Source organism: Amblyomma maculatum, chromosome 11 (genome assembly GCF_055883805.1).
Source record: "Amblyomma maculatum isolate TAMU_Amacu chromosome 11, ASM5588380v1, whole genome shotgun sequence".
Taxonomy (NCBI): domain Eukaryota; kingdom Metazoa; phylum Arthropoda; class Arachnida; order Ixodida; family Ixodidae; genus Amblyomma; species Amblyomma maculatum.
In genome coordinates this window covers 98,156,517-98,168,110 of record NC_139354.1, presented here as the reverse complement: position 1 = coordinate 98,168,110, position 11,594 = coordinate 98,156,517, and the positions used below count along the sequence as shown (strand labels likewise).

At 42.2% G+C, this 11,594-nt stretch overlaps 1 protein-coding gene across 1 annotated transcript in view; it reads right to left on the bottom strand.

Moving 5' to 3' along the window:
• Window positions 1-2,218: 2,218 nt before the first annotated feature.
• The window catches only part of LOC146174476 (lipase member N-like), a 102,729-nt gene continuing 93,353 nt past the window's right edge, over window positions 2,219-11,594 (bottom strand). The window contains exons 9-11 of the mRNA XM_084585405.1: window positions 10,266-10,337; window positions 6,853-6,921; window positions 2,219-2,520 (exon numbers count right to left, since the gene is read on the bottom strand). Coding sequence (XP_084441531.1) covers window positions 2,272-2,520; window positions 6,853-6,921; window positions 10,266-10,337 — 390 coding nt within the window. The 3' untranslated portion in view covers window positions 2,219-2,271. The remainder of the gene's footprint in view (window positions 2,521-6,852; window positions 6,922-10,265; window positions 10,338-11,594) is intronic.

The window sequence follows — 11,594 nt, the reverse complement described above, 5'->3', positions numbered from 1 at the left end:
CGTCTCCTTAGACAGCTTACCGGTATCCTCTCTAACTATCCTACCGCCTACTTCTACCGCGCACTCAGTAATGATATCTCTGAAATTATTGTTCATTGCCTCTAGGGTAATGTCGCCATCCTCAGTTAGAGCTGAAAACCTATTCTGTAGCGAGATCCTGAACTCTTCTGCCCTCCCCCTCACCGCTAATTCGTTGATGGGTTTCTTTCTTACTAATCTATTGCGTTCCTTCTTCAGATTTAGGCTAATTCGGGACCTCACCATCCTGTGGTCACTACATCGAACTTTCCCGATTACCTCTACATCCTGCACAATGGCGGGGGTTGAACACATTATGAAGTCGATTTCATTTTTAGTCTCTCCGTTAGGACTTTTCCATGTCCATTTCCGATTCTTCCGTTTGCTGAAGAAGGTATTCATGATTCGTAAGTTATTGCGCTCTGCAAACTCAACTAGTAACTCCCCCCTGCTATTCCTAGAACCAATACCATAGTCACCTACTGCCTTGTCTCCTGCCTGTTTTTTCCCTACCTTGGCATTGAAGTCGCCCATTAGTACAGTATACTGCGTCTTTACTTTTTGCATTGCCGATTCTACATCTTCATAGAAGCTTTCAACTGCCTGGTCATCATAACTACATGTAGGTGCATAGGCCTGTACAACCTTCAGTTTATACCGCTTATTAAGCCTAATTACGATGCCTGCAACCCTCTCATTAATGCTATAGAATTCATCTATATTACCCGCTATATACTTATTGACAAGAAAACCTACCCCTAGTTGTCGCCTCTCTGGTAAACCTCGATAACACAGTACATGCCCATCCTTCAGTACAGTATATGCCTCATTCGGCCTCCTAACCTCACTAAGCCCTATGACATCCCATTTCATGCCCTCTAGTTCCTCTAACAGCACTGCTAAACTAGCTTCACTAGCAAGGGTTCTAGCATTAAACGTTGCCAGGGTCAGTTTCCAATGGCGGCCTGTCCAGCGGAGCCAGGCTTTCTTAGCACCCCCTGCTGCGTCACAGGTCTGACCGCCGCCGTGGTCAGTTGTTCCGCAGCCGCTGGTGACTGAGGGCCGGGGTTTTATGGAGCTTATCATAGGAGGTTGTGGCCAATTACTGCACCAGGGTGGCCAACTGCTGTTCTGGTGAGGGAGTGCGTTGCCGGAGGTGTTCACCGGCATCAGGTCGCACCCCAAACCTCTATATGCAATTCCATCGGCACGCGGATTTTTTTTTTTTTTGTCATTCGGTGGAGAATTGCGCGGCACCAGGATTTGAACCCCGGTCCTCTTGCATGCGAGGCGGATGTTCTACCGCTACGCCACCGCTGCACCTGCCCGATTGTGTAACTTCCGATATAGTTACAATTGCCCAGAAACCCGTTTTCTCTATTTGTTAAAGCGAAAGGAAGGCTAATGAAGCGTTATAATTGTAAAACTGCTTTCCGCATTCAATGACTAATATATTTTTGTACGTATACAATTCTTAATGCCTCTACCCTGCCCTTGATGTAGTAAAGTCTTGTGAAGGTGTTTTCTGGAGCTCAAGATTCTGTATATAGCTAAATAAGGCAAGACGTCCTCCCAAATACAAAGCTTTTGCCCTGGACAGTCAATACCTCGTGCAGGCTGAGTAAAAGGCTACACACACAGATTCTTCACAAATAATTGCATGTAGTTGGAAAGTCTTTATAGAGCCCATACAACCCAGAGCATGTACGCAAATAATAAACGTTCTCATGACCCAAGCTACATATCACAGGGTCCTCATTATTTGATGAAAATAACAGTCTGTAGGCTATCAGTATTGAACACACACATTATGTGTTCTGTTTTGCGCTATGCGTGTATCTAAAACACGTGGCGTTCATTTGTGGTTCCTGCCAAAGCGTTCTAGGGGGTGCAAATGATGTCAAAAGGGCTATACGTTTGGCCTATTTGTTATGTACACTTGTTATTCCGTGGCTACTCAATCCATGCACATGGCTCAAAAAGACAATGTTGTCTTGATCGCACTTCCAATGAGATCAAATTTGCTGATTTCCATAGGTGCACAAACCGTTTTTGTTACAGCATCTTCAGGATTGACTTTGTACACTCAAATAAAGTTGTGCGCAGGGCTCTTTTTATATTTGCAAGAAAGGAGAGAATTGACATAGTGAGAAATGAAACACGTCTACCATCTTTCTTTTCAAATATTTTCTTTCGTGGTTTATGTGTTAATTTCGAGTCGATATCTGCGATTTACAATGTGCGCTATCACTGTTACCGTCTAGCTCGACTATCGAGCCCATCAATCATTGGCTTGTGAAGAAAGTTCGCGGCCTGGGAGCCGGTGATGAAATCAAAGTGTCGGAAGTCCTCCTGAGGCATTTTTTGCTGGTAGACAAGATTCGAACCCAGCCTCTTCATGAGATCAGCAGCGTCTTCAGAGCTGGCTACTGAATCTCCCTCAGACCAGAATAATTGCACAGGAACAGCGACGCGTTCCAGAGCGTACGAAGGCGGTGTGGCCTGAAAGTATAAAATTTTATTGCGTTTAGATAATTATAGAAATACATAGCAGTAATCCATAGCACAACATAGTAATTATTTCCAGTGAGAATTATCTTGCATGCACTTTACACACTGTGCTTACGCAAGGTCGACTGAAAGGATAAGAAATGAACCGTTCTTCATTTCATCATCAGAACGTAGGTACAAGTGGTCGACTCCGTGTTGGGCAAAAGCATTGCAGGCCTAGCAAGAGCCAAGGTCATCGGTACCGCTTTTCATCCTCAAGTGAAGGAGCAGCCTGAGACGGCTGTTATGCATATGAGGTTAACACTGGATTGAGCCAGATGCTGTGACGTTCTAAATATCTAATACATTTTAGCGTGAGCAATGAGCGTACCGCGCTTTCCCCCAAAACCACCGACTTGACATTCAAAAATCTGGTGTGACATTTACCTAATAAGGGTGTGTGCCTAACAATCAGCGCTGCCAATAAATTGTACACTACGCATACCTTGCACTAAAACCTAACTCAAAGGGTAAAATATAGCGGATCCAAAAAGTGGTGTTACAACTATTACCGTGGCTACTCGATCTTTCGTTCGTATCTATGGGTTTAAGCAATGCTTGAACTCCCCTTTTTCCAGCCATTCTTTGTTCTCCAGAACCCAAGGCAGATGACTAATCAGGGTCAGCCTGCAGTCACCTACGCACAAGTTTTGCAGAGACCATTGCTGCTTAACAAACCCTAAAAGCCATTGCTGTATAAAATTCATTACAGTCGTCACAGCCGCAGCCTTTACAGGCTTACAGTCGCCTGGGTCTAACTCAATGACGCTGAATTCAGATGAAAGTTAAAGCAAGCAACTTCATGTATATAATTGTAGACTACTAAAGGAAAAGAGTGACGCCGTAAGTGTCATATTTCCTTGCTTTACTCGCGACCACGCCAGCGGCGCAGCTATGGCTAATGACAGCTGTGGCTCTACATAGATGCTGCTGTCCTGCGCCTCAGGGACGCTATACGAGCTCAGTAATCTACGAAATACGTACATTCAGGAACTCACTTTCCGTGCCCCAAAGGTTAAACACGCAGAGGAGGTTGCCATATTATTAGCCGCTGCAGGATCAGATTCCAGGGTAATCATCACCGACTCCTTGGATGCCGGCCGGAATGTAAACCGAGTATGCATCTCGTGACGTACTGGCACAATTAGGTGCGAGTAGCAAAATCGAACCGGGACGTTTGTCATAATGTGAACGATAGCACTAGCGGGATTAGACAAAAGCAATACACCAGACGCCTCAGCTCGCGCGACCAACCATCGAGAATCGCCTTAACAATCGCCACTTGGAGTGTTAGGACTTATCCCGGATATAACCTACAAATACACTGTTGAATTATATCAATTCCAGAATAGCTCTTCTCATCTCCCTGCGTAAGTGGTAACCACAACCGATGAGAGTTAGATTAGTCATTTTACATCAACGCAGTAGTATTGATGCCCAGCAGTGCTGAAATATTTCAATCCGGCTTTGTTAAACGCAGAGAGCCTGCGCGTTATCGGCCGTATACAACATGGTTTTGCCAGGCCTCTATATCTCCGCTAACCCCAATTCCCTAACCTACCCAAGAGATCTAGGAGGCTGCCCTGCTCAGTTTCAATATCATACAAGCTAATTAGCTCCCGTGGATAGAGCCCGAGCTGCCGCGGAAGCAGCAGGTGTTCCGGAGTAGGGACGACTGCTTGAATGTTTCAGGGTGTGGCCCTTAAAGCAAGCCCCACTCTCTATGCAAATAGAATTGAATCAATACTTTACACCACTACCCCCGAATTTCAGCGCAATCATCGAATCTGCGCCGTAAGGCAAGAGGCGAAAGTTGTGTTTAGAAAACGTTTTATCACGTATTAGTCATTCACATGAGCGGCGACAAATGACCAAAACAGAAAATGTGCATAATCAAGAACAAAGGAAAGAGCACTTAACATACATCCTAAGAACCAGACACATCGTAAATCAGTTTTTACTTAGAGAATTTGGCTGTTGGTGCTGATGATACATACAATTTTAATAGCATTGTACAAGATAGTGCAGACCGCGTAGAATAATTTCCCAAATAAAGAGAGATAGAAACGTATAGCGCAATCGCATGCACAGTTGTATTGTACCTATGTGTTGCGATGTGTACAGCTTTGAGTTGATATTGATATTTACATTATATTACAGGTACCAATGTGGGTCAAAACCCCCCGGACGCGTGCATCCGACATGTGTGTTTCCACATGTGTTTTGCGATCTATAAAGCTGTGAGTTGACATAGATATTTACATTATATTACAGGTACCAATGTGGGTTAAAAACCACCCGCAACTCTCCATCCGAACCGGAAACAAAAAGGCACGATCATTAGCAAAGGAACTCCAGCTGCCTAAGGTAGAAAAGTTCCTCAGGAGAAAACTTACGTTCTCCTTTCGTTGACGCATCAGGACAGGGAAAAGCGCACATTGGCGCCGGCTCGATGCCATAGCCACGCAGAAATTGCGCCATATTGCCAAAGTGCCAGCTACAATCAGCAATCGGGCAAAGCCACCGTGAGGACATCTACCATTTATCACCCTATTTCTATTAACTTTTGTTTTAGCTTCAAAATGTGCGCGATACGGCGCTTTTCCTTTCTGCTAAACCAGTTTATGTTCATATATATGTTCTGATTGATTTATAGGAAGGGAAAAGCGCGGTAACTGTCTCACTTGTTTTCTGTGGACACCTAAACAGCGCCGTAAGGGAAGGGAGGAAGGTGGGAGTGAAAGTGGAAAGAGAGAAAGAGGAGACGTAGTCTCATATATACGTTCATAGTAGATTAATACTACTTATCTCAACACCGAAAACATGTTCGAATCCTCTGAGTTCAGTTTTTCAGACTTTTTTTCAATTCACAGCATTCAAATAAATTACATCTTTCCTGGGGTGTGTTCCTGTTTAGGTTCAATATGTAATGTTTTTAGTTCTAAAAAGCCGTAAACCCGCCACGAACAGACTGTAATGGTTTTGTTAGCTTTAACTTGGTGAATGAAAGCCAGTGAAGAGAAAGAAATTGAGGGACACCATAGTTGGGACAATGAATTTACGCAGTTTAAAGCTTGCAATAAACAATATGAAAACCTGTTCTTGAAGTGGTTAGGTGTAGGTGTCCATGATTTTATAGTGTCCACCTAAAAGCAAAAAGCATCTTATGTTCCCAAAACCATAATTTAGCCGGCTGCGGTCGGGTTTGGTGTTCACCGGCTCGAACCCGACCGCCAACGGCTGCGCTTCGAAATTATGGAAAAACAACCGCGGATTGAAAGGTGGTGTTATAGATGCTATCGCTGGAACACCTACAGCTTTAGCTGTGAGCCTTCCTATGATTGACGCGCGCCCCAATGCGTTCGGTATCGCAATACCCCCTGCATTCTCTCTCCGTCTAAAAAACCTTCCTCTCCGCTCAACTTCCTTTTCTGACGGCGCTATCTCCATCCTGTGTTGTCCTCTAACGGCGTGCTCTTCAGTAGATGCTCTACAGTAGTACAGGCGTAATGAAGTAACTGAGGCGTGAAACCCAAGGAAAATACCTTCGGTTAAAATCCGTATCAAACATTTACCTCCAGCATAACTAGAAAATGAGATCTGCATGGTAATAAAAAAGTAGTACTTCACTACGGGGTGCTTTGCAAGAAAAGCGTTTCCGTCTAATATGAGCATTGAAATGTGGAAGTCAAGCACGACAGAAAGGTCAGTTGGTGAAGTCTTACGAATAATAGGCATACCAGTTGCGACAGGGGAGACTTCTTCTACTCCTGTACCTGTTATGCATGCGATTGTGTCGCTCGCCCCTTCGGTTGCTGAACAATGCTTATCGACGCCTTCTTTTTGCGCGTCGTGAAGTGTTGAAAGCAAACGTGGCAGCCGGATATCGCGTAAGTATAGGTCAGGCCGGCTTTCGCTCCGAGAACTCTATTGGACAGCCTTGGTCTTGTGAACTATGGCAGAATAGGCAAACGGTTTTGAGAGATGTCCTGAATGTACCTAAGCTGCAATATATCTCAGGGACCATTATCAAGGCATTACTAGCTTTAAAGAAAATATTATCAGGAACTTTTGAGCACACGCACCTTGCTGCACAAATGTTCAAATACAAAAGCTAATTAAGAAAAGCTTTATAGCCGGGCAATGTCTTCAACATACAATTATGGCCTTATTCTACAGATCACAAATTAATGCAAGGAAACCAGCCAATTAACGTTTAACGGTAGACCTTATAGCATTGATGATAGATGTGAATAAAAGAAAAATTGCACATAATTTTCTCACCTGGCCGTAAATATTTTTATTTTGAATTAGCCCATGGTCATACATCACAAAATTCTTGGCCCTGTAAATCTAAAAAAATCAAAAGAATGTATGGGGTGAAGAGTATACAAATTTATCCATATTTCGTCATGCAGAAACAAGATATCCGTTTGTGTGCAAAATAGTTCGTATTCTTAGTAACTTTTATGACTTCGGAATAGAATTGTATTGGGCCCGCGAAAGAATGAAAAGGTTGGTGCAATTCGTGCCTAGTGCCTAGTAGACATTGCACGTTCCGAACCGCGACGTTTAAAGGCAATCCTCAAGAGATTTTTTTCCTAAATTATAATCGCCACTCGACAAAATGTAGTGTGCCTTAGGACTGAAAAGAGTTGCTTTTACTGAGGTAACAGGATTGTCTTATATAAGCACTGCCATGGATCGTGACAGGTTTAGGATTTTGTTTTTAATGCAGGTGGAACTTTCTAAGACACTAGAGCCATGTATGAGATAATAATATAGCCGAGCAAATGTATGTATACCGCTTTATCTAAGAATAAGTAATATCTTTATTAAACTTTATCAAATTATGCAAAAATAAAACATTTCCACTTAGTCATAGCAAGAAATCGGAAACATCAGATACCTGTCTTCATTTTGCAGGCTTAAGAAATAACCTGACATCGTCGACGTCCATCTTACGTACATACTAGCGTTAGCAAAAGCCGAAATCGAATCGATATGTTTCATTTAAGACTAATTTATCTGCGAACAAAATGAAGAAAGCACCAGCAATCGACGTAATAACCTTGCCTCCAACCTAAATATTTTTCACACACTCTTCTCTTCCTCCGGTATTCATTTCAACGAAACATTCTTGCTAATGGAGAAAACCACAAGGCACTAAAAGCAATTATTGAAACGAAGAAAACAATCATCATTCATAACTGCTTTTGCTTGTTTCTGGCATTACGTTTTAAAATCACACACAAATTTTGCATTAAGTCTAACTATGCAAGGGAAACTATTGGGAACACAAATCAACAAATACAGCTCCTGGAGGTTCTTTGCGGATTGTATAGGTTATTGTTAACAGCTCATATGAACGGAATGTGGTTTTCTTCCTCTGCGAATGAGAGGCTTGTGTACCTGTAACAGCACTGACAGCGAGAACGCAGAAATGCAGTCATATTTGGTTCAGAATGTTTTCTGTATTTTGTGTAGTTTTGATTACTTTTATGTTCTCTAATTCTTAATCAGGTTTGCCTAATATGCAGCTGCAGCAATGCTTATACATCTCAATGGGAACCAATTGGCCCCCTTCGCAGCTGATCCCTTCACCAGGTATGTAAAAAAGCAGCCTGTCCATACGCCTCAGTGGCCGACGTAGCCTCCTTCATTTTGAAACGATTCGTCCTTCACGGCGCATCTCGCGAACTGCTCAGCGACAGAGGACGCGTCTTCTAATAAGGCGTAGCTAAAGCTCTGCTTAGCAAGTGCAACGTCATTCATTGATAAAGCACCGCCTGCCATCCGCAGATTAACTCTTTATAGAACGAGCTATTCGTATGCTTTGCGATATGCTTTTTAACTACGTATTCTCCGACTAATCAAACTGGTATCTCGTTCTTCCACATATCATCTACGCCTACAATGCTGCAGTGCAGTCGAATACTGGCTTCTCTCAGTCCTAAGCTCTTTACGGCCGCCACCTTTCTGCTCCACTTGATATTCTCTCGTACCAACCTGATGCATATCAATATACTCCACTATCGCAACCTGCCTGACACTCTGTTGAGTGTCGCCAAATTGTCCGCTCCCTCACCACTGACACCCAGTATCACCAGACATCACGCCACAACCGTCATCAACGACTCCACACTTTTTCTCTTGGAGACTCGCATGGCTCATGATTTCATGCAGTAATCCGTATCTCCAGAAACCTTTATACCAAGTTTCATTGTTTTTACGGAGACCTCGAACACACCACGTCGGTTAATTATCAGATGGAAGCTCTGACACCCACTGCGGATCTTCGCCGGCAAGAAAGTGAGACTGTTCATGTCCAGTGCCTTAAACCGTGTAATGACTCTACCATCTTGCGGACGGTGTAATGCGCCAGCATGACGGCTCTTCTCCGCGGGGCAATTAGAACGAGGATTAAGTTTCTTGAAGAACGTCTGAACGTTATAGTGAGCGGTATTGCGATCGCTTCTGTGTGTTCTCGGACATGACCTGTCTGACCACGGACCGCTGCCGTCACTGCCCGAGTTGTCCTAATGCGTTTTAATAAACCTTCAAGTAACAATTAAAATATTATAGCGCACTCCAGAATCGGCATTGTCGTAATGCGAAAGCTCGGATGCTGCTGTTGGTTGTTTCTGGTTGCTTCTAGTTGCTTAATTCAATTCTTGTTTACCCATTGTAGCCTTTGCTACTTTCACATTATGTGCCAATTTCTTCCTATGCCCTTTTTCGGCTATACTTCATTGTTGCGTGACGTCACATCCTTGACATCGTATTAATTGACTTCTTGTTTACCCGGTTTAGTCTTTGATGCTTTCAAATTGCGTGCCAATCCTTTCCTATGCCCTTTTGTGGCTCGACTTCAGGTTGCGGGACGTCACATACTTGACGCCACCTAATTGACTGATTTATTTAACTATTTATACATTCAAATGTGATGCCAAATCATTGGCTAATATTTCCCTTTTCCTTTTAAATGTTTTGTCTATAATTAATTACCTAACTAACGTATTGGCCAAATATGTTTAGGATAACAGTACGTCACCTTCTATCGATTTCAACCACTCATTAACCTGTATCACTTCTCAATTACTCACAACCATTGCGGACACCATATTGCGAACCGTTCGGTGGACGCTTTCTGCGGAGAGATATTTGTGAAGATAGGGCTTTAATGCTTTCGCTATAATAATTGTACTTAATTGAGAGAGTGCCGGTTACGGTGCCGTACTGCCCAGACTGGTTATCTAATGAACTCAAGCACTTTGATTTTATGAGCGCTCTGATCCTCATCTTTCGAGAACTAGCAAACGTAGAATTTAGATATAGAGAAGGAATGCTGTTACTGGATTCATAAGCATCACTTTGAAGCGCAATATTCACGGCATAATTCTCAAGCATTTACTGAAGCAGAAGAAATAAATGTAGCTGGTTGATTGTTTTAAGTAACGGATCGAAATCATTTTTTTGACACGCGGTAGTTTGAGGAAAGGGCTCGAAATTCAAGCTTGAATGTAAGTGCCATTTGTGTATATCTCCATTTGTGTATATCTCCTGGAATGTAAGTGCCATTTGTGTATAGCTTTCTCCTTGTTATAAGGTAACAGGTTTTCATGCATAAAAAGGCATCAGCAAATAAAGTGTCTAGTGCATCAAGTCCACAGTTTTACTCAAAATTTTGCTCTAACCTGTACAAAGTGCCGCAGGTTTTGAAACGATGTACCGATGGGAGCGTGGGACAAAATTACTGGAGACCTCGTCTGAAAAAAATCAATTTTTTATTTAGACAAAATCAAATTTGAATCCGAGTTTTTTGAATTTATAATTGTAATTCAATCGCTTTCCCCAGGAGTGATTAGCACCGTTTGTCTCTTCATTTACTAACGATCCGAATATTTGATTTAAAATATTCACCACCAAGATTTACCAACTCCCATCGAGTGCAACCAAGATATCCATTGGTAAAATACATTTTCGGTATTTTGGTATTTGGTATTTTGGTACTTTGGTATTTTGGTACTTCAATGAGCGCGATAAACTAAAAACCTGAATGATTTGTATCACTGGAAACCTTGTCACATGACTGACATTACTCACCGCTGAGGAGGCTTCAATCTCTATGCCTAAAATGATTTTTGGCACTCTTTGCGCAGCAACAATCGAATTAAATACAGATTATCCATTGACGTTGCTGTAACATAACGCTATAGTTATACTAAGACTAAATGTATAAATTATTAAATTTCTAAAAACTTTTAGCGCCCAAGGTTTACTTGCTTGAATGATCTTACGTATCATGCTTGGTATTTTGTACCTTCTAAGAGCATTCTGATGCCCTCTACCTTCTCAGTAAAAAGAGAACGATTGAATATAAAATTCAGAAGTCAAATGATCACTTTGTTGACTTTACTACTAACTACAGGGGCGTTGATATAATTACAGGCTACCTTGTGATGTTTCATAGCCAAAACACCATTCTTGTAAACACAATATCAAGGACGAAAAAAACGCCCTTCTTTGGTGCTTGTTATTGATGCTGATTATTGCTTCTCTCTTACACAAGAAAGATCAAGTGCAACTTCTGCCCCAAACCTCGTCCTCTTTGTGTGCATTAATGGCAGAACATTGTACAACAACATTGTCGTTTAAAGAGGGATGCATATAAGCTATATTTGATACTGCAATATGAACGTTTTCTAGGACTACACGTTGTGGTCTGCAATGCAAATCATCAAGAGTTGGGGTAATTTTACGTTTGGGGAGGCAAAAATGTTTTCTTATTAGCGTTCTCAGCAAGTTTTACTTTCTCGTACATCGCACCTTATTGATTATCAGTATAATTTAAAGAAATTGGCAGCAGCATATGTTCCTCTCTTGCAGTAGATGCAATAGCGCGTATAAATTCAATCTTCATTTCTCGAAATTCTGGTATCGATGAACTAGAGCAATGTTTTGCAAAGAGACGTATTTACCTGGTTTTGATTGGGGAATGAAAGGGTCTGTATATCGTACTCTCG